Source organism: Eucalyptus grandis, chromosome 6, assembly GCF_016545825.1.
Source record: "Eucalyptus grandis isolate ANBG69807.140 chromosome 6, ASM1654582v1, whole genome shotgun sequence".
NCBI classification, from domain to species: Eukaryota; Viridiplantae; Streptophyta; class Magnoliopsida; order Myrtales; family Myrtaceae; genus Eucalyptus; species Eucalyptus grandis.
In genome coordinates this window covers 19,818,711-19,835,694 of record NC_052617.1, presented here as the reverse complement: position 1 = coordinate 19,835,694, position 16,984 = coordinate 19,818,711, and the positions used below count along the sequence as shown (strand labels likewise).

The window sequence follows — 16,984 nt, the reverse complement described above, 5'->3', positions numbered from 1 at the left end:
TAAATGAGAAAAAAATAAATGTGGACAAGTCATCCTCACGAAGACTTCGTACAATGCGCCAATTTAGTCAACAAGTGAAAGCAACCAATAATGCCATGAAAATCAAATATAAATAAAACAAACCATAAAATAAATAATTGCAGCTAGGCTCTATCTGATCTTCATTAATTTTCCTACAACGGTTCAAATTCCGAAGAATGATGTTCATAATGGTTTTCAATTTCTCATGAAAATTTTATTAAGAGATGAAATATGAAAATGATTTATGTTAAATCAGGCTAACAAAAAAAGTGTATCGCTAACAAATGTTGTCAAAATCTATGTCAAATCATTCAAAACAGACTTATTTAATATGTCATGATTGTAGTTGCAAATCTATGGTTTTCTTGATATGTCGCATTCAAAACTAAATAAATAAAATATATGCAACCATAAAATCATGGAAAATGAAGGAAGCAAAGTGAAAGGCACACACGGGCTGGTGCGATTCAACGGAGAAAATGGCAATAAAAGAACATTACTATGCATGGTCAGAAGGATCTTAGGAGAGACAGGTCGTAGATTGCATTGAATCTCGTCCTTACGATTGGAGTAAATGTTAAGCACCGACACGCGACACGTGACATGCGACACGTGACACGACACGACACGTTATACGTCATTTCTCAAAAAGAAGATAATTTCGACACGTTCGACACGTTAAATATTAAATAAATATTTATATTTATATTTAATTTGATTTAAATTCATAATTAATTAATTAAAAAAACCTACAATGAATTTACACTAATAATATTAATAAATTAATTCTTACCACCCACTAGGGTGGCTCTGTTGGCAGGGCGCTCCCTCTCCCGAAAGAGAGGTCGAGTGTTCGACTCCCTTGGGCTCCCGCAAGGTGATGTGCAGGAGGCTAACAGAGATACCTAGGTGACTTACCCGGTGCACGCGTGTGGTGGCTAGCACGTGTACCCCCAGGATTTACTCTCCGGCTGCCGACCGTGCGGGGTTTCCCTGGGATACCAAAAAAAAAAAAAAAAAAAAATTAATTCATTGAAAATTAGAATCAACTTATTTAAATAAATCTATGATTTTTTTACAATGATCAAAATTTATTATCATCTAAAATTCAGTATTTTTATTTTTTAAAATTATTCATTTATTTTTTCCGATTAAAACAAAGTTTCCCCCACTCCCAAATTTATTTCACTTTTTCCCTCCCTCCCCCAGGAGAGACTATCCCTCCCTCCTAAATTTATTTCAATTTTTTTCCCTACCTTCCCACGTCGGACTATTTCCCCCACCCCAAATTTATTTCACTTTTTCCCTCCCTCCCCCAGGAGAGACTATCCCTCCCTCCTAAATTTATTTCAATTTTTTTTTTTCCCTATCTTCCCACGTCGAGACTATTTCCCCACCCCAAATTTATTTCACTTTTTCCCCTCCCCCACGCACGTGACAGGCTGTCACCCCATTGAGTTTCCAAAACCCTAGCTACCGAAACTTTTTTCCCCTCGCCGCACGACCTCGCAACCCTTTCCTCTTCTCACTTTTTTCCCCTCGCCGCACGGTCTTCCTCTCGATCCATCTCCATCTCCTCGCCGGACGACCTCCATACAACCCCCTTCCTCTCCTCTTCCTCTCGATCCTTCTCCTCCTCCTCCGCCCCGCCTTCGGCCCTTCCTCACTTGCAGCTTGCAGCCTCGTCGCCGATCCCGCAGCATCACTGCGGCCGCCCTCTCCTCAGTCTCTACGGCCGCCCTTGCCTCGGTCTCGACTCTTTCTCTGGCGCCTCAATCTCTACTCTTTCTCTAGCGGTTTCTCGCCGTCGCGGGCTCGCCGTCGCTCGCGGCCTCGTCTCTCCTCCCCCGCCCTCGCTTCCATCCGACACGCGTGTCGAGACGAGTCGAAAAAAGTTGACTACGTGTCAGAAAACTCGACACGCGTTGACCGCGTTTTGGATGGCAAATGGGATCGGATTCAAATATGTGAAATGTCATATTGTGAACTCAGAGACGAGGTGAGAGGGCTGACCTTGTTAAGTGCGAAGCGAGCTCCTATGGCAAACTCAGAGACAGTGACGAGCACCAGCAACACGGTAGGAGGTGAATACCAGGTTTTCCTGAGTTTTAGAGGGCCTGATACTCGTCTTCCATTCACCAATATCCTCCACCAAGCCCTGGTAGATGCCGGGATTCGTGTTTTCATCGATGACGTAGGGCTTCAACCTGGTGAAAAAATTAGCAACCTTCTGCATGTGATTGACAATTGCAAGCTTTACATACCCATCTTCTCCAAAGATTATGCTTCAAGTCACTGGTGCCTTGACGAGCTTGCGAAAATGGTGGAGAACACCTCTAAACATAAAGAAGATGGGAAAGAGAAGGTCATATTGCCCATCTTCTATGATGTGAAGCCCAAAGATGTGAAGCTGCAAACACCGTTATACAAGGATGTCATATCGAATTTGGAGGAAGAGATGGAGGATCAGGAGCATAAGTTCAGCTCCGAGAATATAAAGACGTGGCGGGAGTCTCTCGAAGTTGGTGGCATCAAGGGATGGGAGGTGGAGAAACATTCAAGGTAACAATCTAACCATGATTGTGAAAATTATTTTGTATAATCGGGCTGCCATTTTTTTTATTTAAGTAAATATTCCAGTACATTAATTCATTAGATGTTTATATTGACATTAATTCATTAGATGTTTATATTTTGATTCTTCTACCCCTTTTTTGCCAGAAATTATGATTCTTCTACCTGATGTAAAGATCAACATTTCTCTTCTATATTTTTGAACTTGATCGCGTCCCCACCCGGTTGGTTAGTAGATGGTCAATATGAAAATTTGTCACGTTTGCTCAATTGAAACTGTTCAACTTTGTTGCAGCCCTTTAAAACTCATCCAGGCTATTGTTGACGAGGTTGTGGCCAAGCTCGAGACAAAACGGAGACGTGTAACCGGAGATTTCATTGGAATGGAAGATCAAATATCAAACATAAAGAAATTATTAGACATTGATTCTGATGATGTGCAGTTCATTGGAATCTACGGGATGGGCAAAATTGGTAAAACAACACTTGCCAAGACTATCTTCAACGAACTATGTCCTCGATTTGGCAGAAACTGCAGCTTTCTTGATGATGTGAGGGAGACGGCAAAAAGCAATCACATAGTCAAGCTGCAAAAAAAATTATTGTCCGATATATCTTATTCTAGTGTGGTTCAGAATATTGCTAACATTGATCAAGGGATTGATATGATTGAAGCAACAATTTGCAACAAGAAGATGCTAATTGTATTGGATGATGTTGATGAGGCCAACCAGATCCTACAACTAATCGGAGAGAAATCTTTGCATCATGGTAGTAGAATACTTGTTACTACTAGGAACAAGAACGTTCTGACAAGTAGGAAATTTAAGTATGAATTTAAGGATTATGAAATGATGGGGTTGGAAGATGAAGATGCACTTAAACATTTTAGTAGGCATGCCTTCAATGACGACTCTCCTCCAGCTGATTATTGTACTCTTTCAAAGCGCATTGTCTATACTACACATGGACTACCTGTCACGACCTCCATTTTTCCGTCCGGGGAAAAAGAAAAGGTTTAGGGGTATTTGCCTAAAGAGGCGGACCAATGGCCCTAAATTAGGTGCGGGCTCTCCCAAGCCCATACCTCGCGCAACGTTGGATTCGTTTTTTATTTCTTAACAACCTATGTAATTCTAGGAGTCGCCACTAGCCTCTTGGGGTCGGCTAGAAACCAATCAAGACACGGGAGTGTTGTCTCAATTCATACGCAACCGGAGATTTCTAGGAACGGGGGACTTGTTTACGCCAATGTTTCTATTAGCGCCCTTACGGTACCACTAACTTGGAAGGTTGTTTATCGAATGGCCACACAATCTTGATTACCAATTATAATCTTTATGAAACCGCTAAGTGTCCATGCAAATGTTTTTGTAGGTTTTTTTTTTGTCTAAACTAATCCTAACATAATTTTAAAAAAAAAAATTTACACTCAAATTATTGAAAAGCGGTGCGGTAAATAAACATCCAAGAAATTGAAATGACTTAAAAGTAATGCGGAAAAGAAAGACCCGATACAAGTCGGGCAAATAATATTACATGGCCTTGTTATCACGCCCGGGACAGGACCCCGTGAGCAAAATGGGAATTTAAATACATATAATATTACTCTAAATGCATGAAATTACTCTAGATAATTTTAATCTATGCAAAATGGATTATTTACAAAAATTGTTATAAAATAACAAAATAGCATTAAATTAGGAAAATGACATTTTAAAATTAGGAAAATTCCATATATGTCATTTCTATCCTAATTTGATGCTATCCAACATTTTTTATATTTTTTGAAATTTTCAGATTTTTCTTTTTTATTTTTTTTTATTTTTAAAAAAAAATTAATGATGATTCCTTAAACCGATCTATGCTAACATGGAATAACAAATCACATGAATATCACAACGATTAAGCTCAAATCGACCGCTTCGAGATTGGAGCTTGGTTTCAACATTTTATTGAATACTTGGTTTGCATCAAATCACCCCAAAACGGCTTCTTCGGGTCATGTTCGTGGCCTTCAATCTCGATCCATAAGCAATCTCATGTGAATGCAAAGTATCAAGGATATACTACTACATGCAAAGAACGTGTTTGACTAGAAATTACAGCCTAGAACATGCAAAAACCGAACTGAAAACGGCCTCCAACATACGGGTTGGGGCTGTTTTGCAAAACTGGTGATGAACCCAAGTCAAACAGCCATGCCAAATGCTCAGATTGAAGCTCCGACAACCATCACATGCCATATCTATATGAAATATTACTCAATCTAGATGAAAATACGTAATACTTACTTTCAAATGCAACAAATATCACCGAAAATGATCAACCGAACGCATCAAAATGAACTCTCCAAGAAGCATCCGTGCATGATCTATGCTGGCCAACCATGTCTCAATATGGTTTTTGGCTCATGTTATAGATGGTTTCATGGTTCACAAGGAGATTTAAAGACTAAACCGGGTTGTCCTATGCATCATTAGTATTCCCATGTAACATCCATTGAAGTCACAACGACAAAAAAAGGCATGCAAAGTGGAGTAACAAGTCAAACATGTAGGGCATTGAAGAGGTCTTAAAACACTTAGAAAAAAATTTAGCTTCAGAAATCAGTTCTTCGGGCTAGTTTCCTTCTCGATTTTCATGATCAAGACATGTTCAAAATCGAACAAAGATACATCTAGGATTCTTACCTTGCTTCCTAGTTCCTTTTCAAGTGACTCTTGGCCAAGGAAACCACGAAATCGTCCTCTGGAAGCACGTAAAAACTGGTTCCTTCGAGCTGAAAGTGAGATCTGCAGAAGAAAAGGTGACAACGAAGGTTTTCGTTGACTTCCAAAATTAGATTTCCAAACCTTCCTTGTTGGCCAAGTTCAAATCAACCAAAACTATATGTATTATAGTTTGGCTTGTAATTCATGGCTTTCCTCAATTGTCTCTGAGGTTTCTCAATAGCACTCGCTTTCCCTCACTCATGAACAATCAGGCTCAACACTTAGAAAAATTTCGGACTTTCTTGGCCTGCCAGGAGGGCACTGTTTTCGGGGCTTTAGGAGGCCTTCCCGATCTCCATTTGGGACGTGCGACCTATGGTTGGAAATATATTTGAATGAATTTTCACTCTATAGTTGAAGGTTTTGGCTAATTTTTGTCACAGGTGTGTGAAAATGTCACTTTTCTCTCTCCAGGTCGGTCTGGAATTTCTGGGTTTTGCTTTTCTGAAGTTGCTTCTGAGGGCTTCTTTGGGGATCGATTCCGAGCTCCCTCTCTCTCTCTCGTCTCTTCTCTTATCCCTCAAACGAGCATGCTTCATAGATCTTCTCTCCTGCATTCAACGATCTCCTGATCGGCTTTTTTGCCCTCCTGCCAGGCCTACCAACTAAGCAGTCCAACAACTTTCTGACTTAGTCAAGATTTTCCCATTTTGCAGATGTTGAGTGTGCCGATTTTGCTGCGACTTTCCCGTGCTTCCAGCAGCTTATCCCTGAAAAATTTCCATCCACTTGCACTACTCATTACGGTCTTCCATCACGTGCAAATATCAGGCCGGTTGGAGAGCTACGGAGGATATGGTGGGGCCACCAAGTTGCCCACTCAACAACTCTGACTTCAAACCAACTCGTGGACTGGGGTTTGTCAGCTGGTTTAGGCGCTTTAATCCATGAATTTGGCTGATATTTTTTATCAATTAGCAAGCTCATATATAGTAGTTTAAGAACTTGATCGGAGTTTGTGATTTTTCCCACCCAAGTTTGCAAAAATATCCCTCAAAGTTGGCCATCTTCTTATCCGAAAATACCCAATTTAATGCAAGTTTGGTCATTTTGGCCTAATTTGATAGATTCGACCCGGCCCAAATTCGATTTCAACTCAATTGGAGGCCCAGATGATGATTTAAGGGCTCGGGTGAAACTTTACAAAATTTGCGAATTGGTCCCTCAACTTTTGAAAATTGCATTTTGGCCCCAAATTGCCGTTTTGATTCCAGTTTGACCTCTTGGGCTTGGCTAGTCACATTTAGATCATTGGCCCCAAATTTTTTTTTTTAAAAAAAAAAAATTTAATTTTTTAATTAATTAATTTTTTTTTAATTTTTTTTTTTTTTTTTTAAGGAAAAACATCTTCCATTTTAAATACCTAGATAATTTATATGCAATAATTTGGGCAAAAATTAGGTGTCAACAGCTACCCCTCTTTTGAAGGAAGCTCAAAGAGATTTCTTTCAAAGATAAGGTGACACCTAATGTTTTTTTTTTTTTTTTTTTTTAGCTAAATATCAAAATGAAAATGCAAGTGAACTTAATGTAAAGAGCATGATCTAGGGATGTACTTGTGAACAATTTGAAAAGTGTGGTTTAAGGATATACCCACGAACCTTATGGTTTAAGGCAATCCTACTAACCGTGTGGTTTGAGGTAGTCCCACAAACCTTGTGGTTTAAGGCAGTCCCACTAACCGTGTGGTTTAAGGCAATCCCACTAACCTTGTGGTTTAAGGCAGTCCCACAAACCTTGTGGTTTAAGGCAGTTCCACTAACCGTGTGGTTTAAGGCAATCCCACTAACCTTGTGGTTTAAGGCAGTCCCACTAACCGTGTGGTTTAAGGCAATCCCACTAACCTTGTGGTTTAAGGCAGTCCACTAACCTTGTGGTTTAAGGCACTCCCACTAACCGTACGGTTTAAGGCAGTTTCACTAACCGTGTGGTTTAAGGCAATCCACTAACCTTGTGGTTTAAGGCAATCCCACTAACCGTGTGGTTTAAGGCGCCCCACTAACCGTGTGAATTGTATGGTTTTAGGATGACCAAGAACCTCTTGAAAATGCATGGTTTAGGGCTAACCCATGAACCCTTTGAAATTTTGTCTTGAAAATGCATGGTTTGAGGCTAACCCATGAACCTTTTGGAATTATATGGTTTAAGGATAACCAAAAACCTCTTGAAAGTGCATGATTTAAGGCTAATCCAAGAACCCTTTAGAATTGCATGGTTTAAGGATAACCAAGAACCTCTTGAAAATGCATGGTTTAAGGATAACTCATAAACCCTTTGAAATTGCAAGGTTTAAGGATAATCAAGAACCTTTTGAAAGTGCATGGTTTAAGGCTAATCCAAGAACCCTTTAGAATTGCATGGTTTAAGGATAACCAAGAACCTCTTGAAAATGCATGGTTTAAGGATAACTCATAAACCCTTTGAAATTGCAAGGTTTAAGGATAACCAAGAACCTTTTCAAAATGCATGGTTTAAGGCTAACCCATGAACCTTTAGAATTGCAAGGTTTAAGAATAACCAAAAACCTTTTGAAAATGCATGGTTTAAGGCTAACCCATGAACCCTTTGAAATTGCAAGGTTTAAGGATAACCAAGAACCTTTTGGAATTGCATGGTTTAAGGCTAACCCATGAACCCTTTGAAATTGCAAAGTTTAAGGATAACCAAGAACCTTTTGAAAATGCATGGTTTAAGGCTAACCCATGAACCCTTTGAAATTGCAAGGTTTAAGGATAACCAAGAACCTTTTGAAAATGTAAGGTTTAAGGATAACCAAGAACCTTTTGAAAATGCATGGTTTAAGGCTAACCCATGAACCCTTTGAAATTGCAAGGTTTGAGGATAATCAAGAACCTTTTGAAAGTGCATGGTTTAAGGCTAATCCAAGAACCCTTTAGAATTGCATGGTTTAAGGATAACCAAGAACCTCTTGAAAATGCATGGTTTAAGGATAACTCATAAACCCTTTGAAATTGTAAGGTTTAAGGATAACCAAGAACCCTTTGAAAATGTAGCGTTTAAGGCTAATCCATGAACCCTTCAAAATTGTGTGGTTTCACTGGAGGAACCTGTCATTCAAGAATATTCTGAAATGGATACTGTACATCAAACAGTATTCATTATAACAAGTATTCTAGTAGCAAAAGCATACTAGATGAGGTCAATTTCAACATATGTCATTAGAAACAATATCAAAAGTGTATCGGTAATGAGAAAGCAATGATTGCATAAACAAATCAAACTAATTCCGACAACTTGACAAACTCGCAAAACTGTCATCATGCTCGGATGATATCATTAATCGTCAAATTCTCTTGGGAGAAAAGTCCTTGTCGAAATGACCCTGACTTATGAGAAAGTTTTGTTAAGTATGCCAAGCAAGGATCCCTAGTCAGAAAGGGCTTCTCGCATATCCTCAGGAAAATGGCTGTTTAATCCCATATGTTCATGTGGGAAATAAACTGATCACTCAACCTTACTCTTCCAGTGCGCAAGGCTTTGAATAATTCGCAATAAGTACACATTGACCAATCAAAGAGGTCTTTTAGGAGGACCGTAGTGCAGGTTTGGTCATGGTTTTAGCAATGGATAAGCATCATTGGCTATGAAATAAATTAATCACTGATCGACATCTCCGCCAGGTTTACAAGTCAAGAAACCTTAAGATGAGATAAGACAACCTTACTCTCACTTCTTCAAGCGGCATCTTCTTTAGGAAGTCCTTATTTCCACTTTGAATCATCCCAATCTAAAGAGACTTTGGAAATGGGTTGTAATGTTGTTTCGGGAAAGGTTCAAAAGGCTTAGCTCAAAAGGCTTAGAACTTTTTGTCAAAGGGGATTTGGGAGTTGGTGATTATCATGGCATCATTACCATATCATCCATTTTTTAAAGCACTAAATGTTTAGAATTCAAATTGTCTCGAAAGTCCTTTGACTAATCATCTTAACATAATGGCTTTTGCATTTGCAATGATTTTCTTTTCAATGCAGGCATTTTTTTACCATTTTTGCTTTCATGGAAATATTCCTTTTGATGCAATTGTTTTTCTTCCACTCTCTCCCCCTTTTTTTGTGGGCATTCGCCTTGCTTTTACCAGGCACATTGCTTTTTCATGCCCCTTAATTTTCACTTGACTTTTGTTCTTTCAAACTTTTTGAGCTCTTGGGACTTTCAAGATGCTTTTCATGTTCTCATATAAACACCAATTGCATTGGTAAATCATGTGCCCTGCCCCAATGTGGGGAGATAATCACCACTCGGGTTTTAGAAATGAATAGTTAGGCTCAATATGGTTTAAGCAAAGGGTATTGGTGTTTAGGTAGAGAAAAGAATGCTCTTCTTCACCTTGGGATGCTTCGAGCTTCCATAAGAATTCACCTGAAGTTACCACAAAAAAGATTTATGCAAGTGAGAGTAAAGAAACTTTTCTCATCTTTCCTCTCCAAATAATGTCAACCCAAACCTCCATAATTGCCCCCATCGTGGGGTGGTTCTTGACAGGGGTATTTTGTAGAAAATTCTTCACATTAAAAGGCTCGAATGGGCTAACTATTGTCACCGTAGTGTGTATGATAGAGGAAAGAAATGCCTCTTATCATCTTGATCTATGTACCACTTGCGAATGAATTCATTGACCTTAAACGACACGGGTTTTCTTTTTCGCTCGAATCCCAGAGTGCTTAAAGGACATGTTTGGAAATGGGTTGCCTTTCCTCATCCTAAGTGTTTCTCGATTGGCATAAGCAACATCGCCTTTCATTTTTGTTGAGATCATCTGAGTGGATTAATCTCCATAGAGAATTTTGATTCGAAATGAGTGATCCATTGAGTGGATGGACAATTTAAAGATAAAGAAGATTTTTGCAAACCTTGTGGAAACCTTTTTTTATCTTCAATTTCCATTTCTTGTGCTCGTTTCTAGAAAAACACTAGATGTTCTTTTTTTGTGATGGAAATTCTCCATTTGTTTTCCATTTGATTTTGAGAAGAAGAGTACTTACCTGTGCCTTACTAGTTAGGCGACCCTACGAAGAACAAAAGGGAATGTGTTAGTACATGAATCCTCAAGGATCGTAAAATTGGAAACGATACAACATTACCCTTGGTCAGTTTCACCATTTAGCAGCAAACAACTAAATGAATGTATTATTTTAAGGCTTGAAGAGAATCTCGGTCTTTGGTCTCATTAGTTCAAGCATTTTCCTCTTTTTGCAAAAATAAGAGATGCAAAAGTTTTTTTTTTTTTTATCATCATTTTTTCTACATGGCAACCTTGTTGCTGTTTCCAGGGATCGAACCCCGTACCTCTTGGACCCACTTCATTCCCCATACCACCAGGCCAAAGCGCTGGTAGTGTCCATGGGGCGCTTCTTTTTTAATTTAATTGAACCGGCTCTAGAACGACTCATATTTTAAGCCAACTTAGGTGACTTTGTCATGTGTTAACTCCACATGCTTACTTTGTCGATATAGATTATGATTAAATCAATTTCTCGAGTTTGTTCCTCGACTACCGACGCTTCTGTCAAACAAGGGAACTACGTCAAATAATGAAGTTAGAGAGGGGCATTTTGGAAACGATACCGAATTACCCTTCTCCTGCAGCTGACTTTAAATGTCTTGTGTTTTCTCTTCATGTGCTTTTGCTCCTCAGGTGTTAAAATTTCCTTGAAGATCTTGCTTTCAAATGGGCCATTTAGATGTTATCGAATTCACTCATTTTGAGTGGGCGCCAAAGATGAAAGGAGAGGGGTACTCCTTGTTTCTACACGTGAGGGCATTGCTCCTTGGATGTTTTACTCCATTTGTTCCATCAAAATGGATGGTTAGGCCTTAACATGCCTTCTTGGTATAAGGTGTTGCTCCAACGGTCAATGTGCACCTTTTCCTACAAGAGATAGGGCATGTTACTTATATTCCAAAATTGAATTGGACTAATTTAGGGACGATACTCCTTTTTGTGCTGAATCAATTAACTTTGTTTCATCTTGCTTCACGAGTGAGAGTTACTCTACTTTGAGTGAGTTGACCCGTTTATCAAGGAAAAAGAGACGTAATATATTATTTTCATATACAACGTGATTCATTTTAGGAACGGTATACTCCCTTTTACGGCATATCTGATGACTGCGTTCCATCCTGTTTCTTTGGCTATGGGGATGGATTTGCTCGCATGATTGACAACAATTCACTTGACAAATGTCTATTCCATTTGAATCTTTCCCTTTTTAGAAGTCGGATGACTCGGGCATTGCGTGCCCCAGATCCATTTTGTGGCCATCTGCCCCAATTAAAATTTCCTACACATATGGAAACAATGTATTATTTCTACTCTTAGGTACATTAAGTTTAGGAACGAAGTACACCTTTTTTCAAAGTCGGGCAATTCCGCATCTCATCGTATCTTTGTGGAAGAAGGGGAGATATTGTCCTTATGGTCGAATGTATGCCACATTGAGTTAGATAACTTGTCCATATGCAGCTTCATTATGTTGGATTGATGAATCTTCATTTCATTTGAATCTTTCATGCTTTACTTGGTTTCCCGCGTACCCCTTTTAGGCTAGGTGATTTTTCGTCATTTTTGCTGCATCAATGCATTTCCATTTCACAATCTATAAGCATGGGTGGCTATGTCAGTTTATGAATGAGTTGTTTTGATTTTTGGAACAAACACACCCTTTTCTTTTAGAGATCGTGTGATTCTGGACTAGGTTGTCCTCCCCATGTAATCTTGTTGCTTGCCAGTAATTTGCCTCACTAAAATCTGCACAAAGTGCAAGGACAAGTCATTCCTAAAATAAATCGAATTTAACTTGAAACGATTACCACCTTTTATTTGAAGGCAACATTTGATGACCGATTCTTGTTTGTGTACATCTACATCTTGAAGTGTTGTCTTGCATACCACCAATAATCATCTCCATACAGGATTGGATGCCAAGAAACCGTTGGAAGTGTAGGGATTGCAAATGCTTCTTGTTCGCAACCAACGAAGTAGTTTGTTGCCAAAGAATGTCTACAAATTTCTTCTTCCACGAATAATGTCAAATTAATATGAGGTCGTCCAGGATGTGGAACTTCATTAGACCAGTAGATTTGTGATCTTCAAGGCCTTGCTCTGTCAGGGAAAGGTCCGCACTTTTGTCAATCTTGAACAAAACCGTCATTTTGCCTGTTTGTCAAAAATGGATGACTGAGTTAGTTGTTGCGCAAGAAATCCCTATTGGAACGATTACAACCTTACCCCCTCAAAGCATCGTTCTACGGATCAACCTGCACAAGCGATTAAGTGAAGAGATAAAGTATTACGCAAGTTCTTCTTGAAACTCATTTTCACACATTTTGAAGCTAAGGCATAAAACTCAGCCCAGAGGGTCCGTTTGAAACACTTCAAGTGTTTTAAAGAATATAACTTTTATGAACTCTAATTTCATTATTAAAAAAAATGTGAGTTGTATGATTTACAAAAAGCATTTGATTGGGTTCACAATTAAAACCCAAAACACAAAACACGGTTCCTAATGACAATGATAAAGTACAAGAAGCTCTTTCGTAGAGGATCATAATAAGCACAATTATCATCCTAGCTTTAAAGTCCACTTTTGGCATGGTCAAGCAAGGGGAGTTCAAGGAATGGTTGTCACGCATGACCTGCGAAAGGAAGATAATGTTAGTACATGGATGAAAAATTGATCTTTCAATAAAGCCGCCTCTTACAATGAAATCAAGGCGACGATACCTTCTTCGTAGTATCCATTTACGAAAATTTGGTATTTCATCAAGATTTTATTAGTAAGAGGAGATTTCATTAAAAGATCGATCCACGGCTATCAATTGAATGCCCACTCTGTTCCAAAAGTTTCATACACAAATGGGGCATTGATTTTGAAAGATTAGTTTGTAATTTCACTCATGCAAAGGTGAGGTGATTTTTATTTTGAGAAATCAATACACAAAATGTGATTTGAATTTTAATTTTGGAATGTGACCGAGAAAGAATTTTATTGAAAATTTGATTTTAATTCTATGCCCCAAAATGTAATCTTGACTTGGAAGAATTTCTATACAAAATGTGACTTTGAGTTCACAATTGAAAACAAAAACATTTGTTTTATGGGGTTAGATCAAAGGTATTTGAAATGTTTATTTATTAAGAGTGAGAGCCAAGCCTATATCGCTAAGGGCATTCCATTGATTTCCGCGAATCTCAAAAAATGAAAATTTCAATCCGAAGTGAGCAAGTAGATAGAGAAATCATACTTACAATGGGTGAAGAGACATTTTTTTTTCAATCACGTAAACATGCGCATGTAAACTTGTGAGGTTTGACGCATAAAGGTGGAATTCTAAAGGCTTAAAGTCCCCATTTTGATTAGATCAAAAGAGTTTTCCCCACTCTGCGCTTACGTCGGACAGTTCTCTTTATCATTAATCAAAATGAGCGGGACCAAAAGTGGATAACCATGGGTCATTCCCCGCACGGGTTCCATCCTTTGGCACCTTCTATGGGCTTCCTAATGCGATCGGGGTTTTAGATCGCGGGTTGTGTGTGTAAATGTGTAGTGCTAAGACAAGTATAAAGGCACACACATCGATTGATATCCAACAACACTTCAATTTCATCCATATAGGCATACATTCCTACGCCTCCCTACAAAAGAGATGTGTTAACAAACACTCCACCCCTTATTACTCCAAACCTACAAAAACATTTAACACATTGTTAGCGGACTAACCTTGTTTTCCACGCGACTTTGACATGCGCTATCAAATGAAGACCATGTTAGTGAACAACCAACCAAGTTATTACGGCCTAAGTCCTCTAAGGTTTGCAACCAAGTCCCCAGTGGAGTCGCCAAGCTGGCACGACCTCCATTTTTCCGTCCGGGGAAAAAGAAAAGGTTTAGGGGTATTTGCCTAAAGAGGCGGACCAATGGCCCTAAATTAGGCGCGGGCTCTCCCAAGCCCATACCTCGCGCAACGTTGGATTCGTTTTTTATTTCTTAACAACCTATGTAATTCTAGGAGTCGCCACTAGCCTCTTGGGGTCGGCTAGAAACCAATCAAGACACGGGAGTGTTGTCTCAATTCATACGCAACCGGAGATTTCTAGGAACGGGGACTTGTTTACGCCAATGTTTCTATTAGCGCCCTTGCGGTACCACTAACTTGGAAGGTTGTTTATCTGAATGGCCACACAATCTTGATTACCAATTATAATCTTTACGAAACCGCTAAGTGTCCATGCAAATGTTTTTGTAGGTTTTTTTTTTTTTTGTCTAAACTAATCCTAACATAATTTAAAAAAAAAAAAAAATTTACACTCAAATTATTGAAAAGCGGTGCGGTAAATAAACATCCAAGAAATTGAAATGACTTAAAAGTAATGCGGAAAAGAAAGACCCGATACAAGTCGGGCAAATAATATTACATGGCCTTGTTATCACGCCCGGGACAGGACCCCGTGAGCAAAATGGGAATTTAAATACATATAATATTACTCTAAATGCATGAAATTACTCTAGATAATTTTAATCTATGCAAAATGGATTATTTACAAAAATTGTTATAAAATAACAAAATAGCATTAAATTAGGAAAATGACATTTTAAAATTAGGAAAATTCCATATATGTCATTTCTATCCTAATTTGATGTTATCCAACATTTTTATATTTTTTGAAATTTTCAGATTTTTCTCTTTTTTATTTTTTTTTATTTTTAAAAAATTAATGATGATTCCTTAAACCGATCTATGCTAACATGGAATAACAAATCACATGAATATCACAACGATTAAGCTCAAATCGACCGCTTCGAGATTGGAGCTTGGTTTCAACATTTTATTGAATACTTGGTTTGCATCAAATCACCCCAAAACGGCTTCTTCGGGTCATGTTCGTGGCCTTCAATCTCGATCCATAAGCAATCTCATGTGAATGCAAAGTATCAAGGATATACTACTACATGCAAAGAACGTGTTTGACTAGAAATTACAGCCTAGAACATGCAAAAACCGAACTGAAAACGGCCTCCAACATGCGGGTTGGGGCTGTTTTGCAAAACTGGTGATGAACCCAAGTCAAACAGCCATGCCAAATGCTCAGATTGAAGCTCCAACAACCATCACATGCCATATCTATATGAAATATTACTCAATCTAGATGAAAATACGTAATACTTACTTTCAAATGCAACAAATATCACCGAAAATGATCAACCGAACGCATCAAAATGAACTCTCCAAGAAGCATCCGTGCATGATCTATGCTGGCCAACCATGTCTCAATATGGTTTTTGGCTCATGTTATAGATGGTTTCATGGTTCACAATGAGATTTAAAGACTAAACCGGGTTGTCCTATGCATCATTAGTATTCCCATGTAACATCCATTGAAGTCACAACGACAAAAAAATGCATGCAAAGTGGAGTAACAAGTCAAACATGTAGGGGCATTGAAGAGGTCTTAAACACTTAAAAAAAATTTAGCTTCAGAAATCAGTTCTTCGGGCTAGTTTCCTTCTCGATTTTCATGATCAAGACATGTTCAAAATCAAACAAAGATACATCTAGGATTCTTACCTTGCTTCCTAGTTCCTTTTTCAAGTGACTCTTGGCCAAGGAAACCACGAAATCGTCCTCTGGAAGCACGTAAAACTGGTTCCTTCGAGCTGAAAGTGAGATCTGCAGAAGAAAAGGTGACAACGAAGGTTTTCGTTGACTTCCAAAATTAGATTTCCAAACCTTCCTTGTTGGCCAAGTTCAAATCAACCAAAACTATATGTATTATAGTTTGGCTTGTAATTCATGGCTTTCCTCAATTGTCTCTGAGGTTTCTCAATAGCACTCGCTTTCCCTCACTCATGAACAATCAGGCTCAACACTTAGAAAAATTTCGGACTTTCTTGGCCTGCCAGGAGGGCACTGTTTTCGGGGGGCTTTAGGAGGCCTTCCCGATCTCCATTTGGGACGTGCGACCTATGGTTGGAAATATCTTTGAATGAATTTTCACTCTATAGTTGAAGGTTTTGGCTAATTTTTGTCACAGGTGTGTGAAAATGTCACTTTTCTCTCTCCAGGTCGGTCTGAAATTTCTGGGTTTTGCTTTTCTGAAGTTGCTTCTGAGGGCTTCTTTGGGGATCGATTCCGAGCTCCCCTCTCTCTCTCTCGTCTCTTCTATCTTATCCCTCAAACGAGCATGCTTCATAGATCTTCTCTCCTGCATTCAACGATCTCCTGATCGGCTTTTTGCCCTCCTGCCAGGCCTACCAACTAAGCAGTCCAACAACTTTCTGACTTAGTCAAGATTTTCCCATTTTGCAGATGTTGAGTGTGCCGATTTTGCTGCGACTTTCCCGTGCTTCCAGCAGCTTATCCCTGACAAATTTCCGTCCACTTGCACTACTCATTACGCTCTTCCATCACGTGCAAATATCAGGCCGGTTGGAGAGCTACGGAGGATATGGTGGGGCCACCAAGTTGCCCACTCAACAACTCTGACTTCAAACCAACTCGTGGACTGGGGTTTGTCAGCTGGTTTAGGCGCTTTAATCCATGAATTTGGCTGATATTTTTTATCAATTAGCAAGCTCATATATAGTAGTTTAAGA

At 38.9% G+C, this 16,984-nt stretch overlaps 2 protein-coding genes across 2 annotated transcripts in view; one reads left to right on the top strand and one right to left on the bottom strand.

The window, feature by feature from the left end:
• The window catches only part of LOC104453184 (geranylgeranyl transferase type-2 subunit beta 1-like), a 102,724-nt gene that overhangs the window by 71,399 nt on the left and 14,341 nt on the right, over positions 1-16,984 (bottom strand). The window lies entirely within an intron of this gene.
• On the top strand, positions 1,509-3,617 carry LOC120294359 (disease resistance protein RUN1-like). Its single transcript, XM_039314414.1, has 2 exons — positions 1,509-2,583; positions 2,891-3,617. Exons 1-2 carry the CDS (start codon positions 1,994-1,996, stop codon positions 3,615-3,617), a joined length of 1,317 nt encoding a protein of 438 aa, XP_039170348.1. The 5' UTR covers positions 1,509-1,993.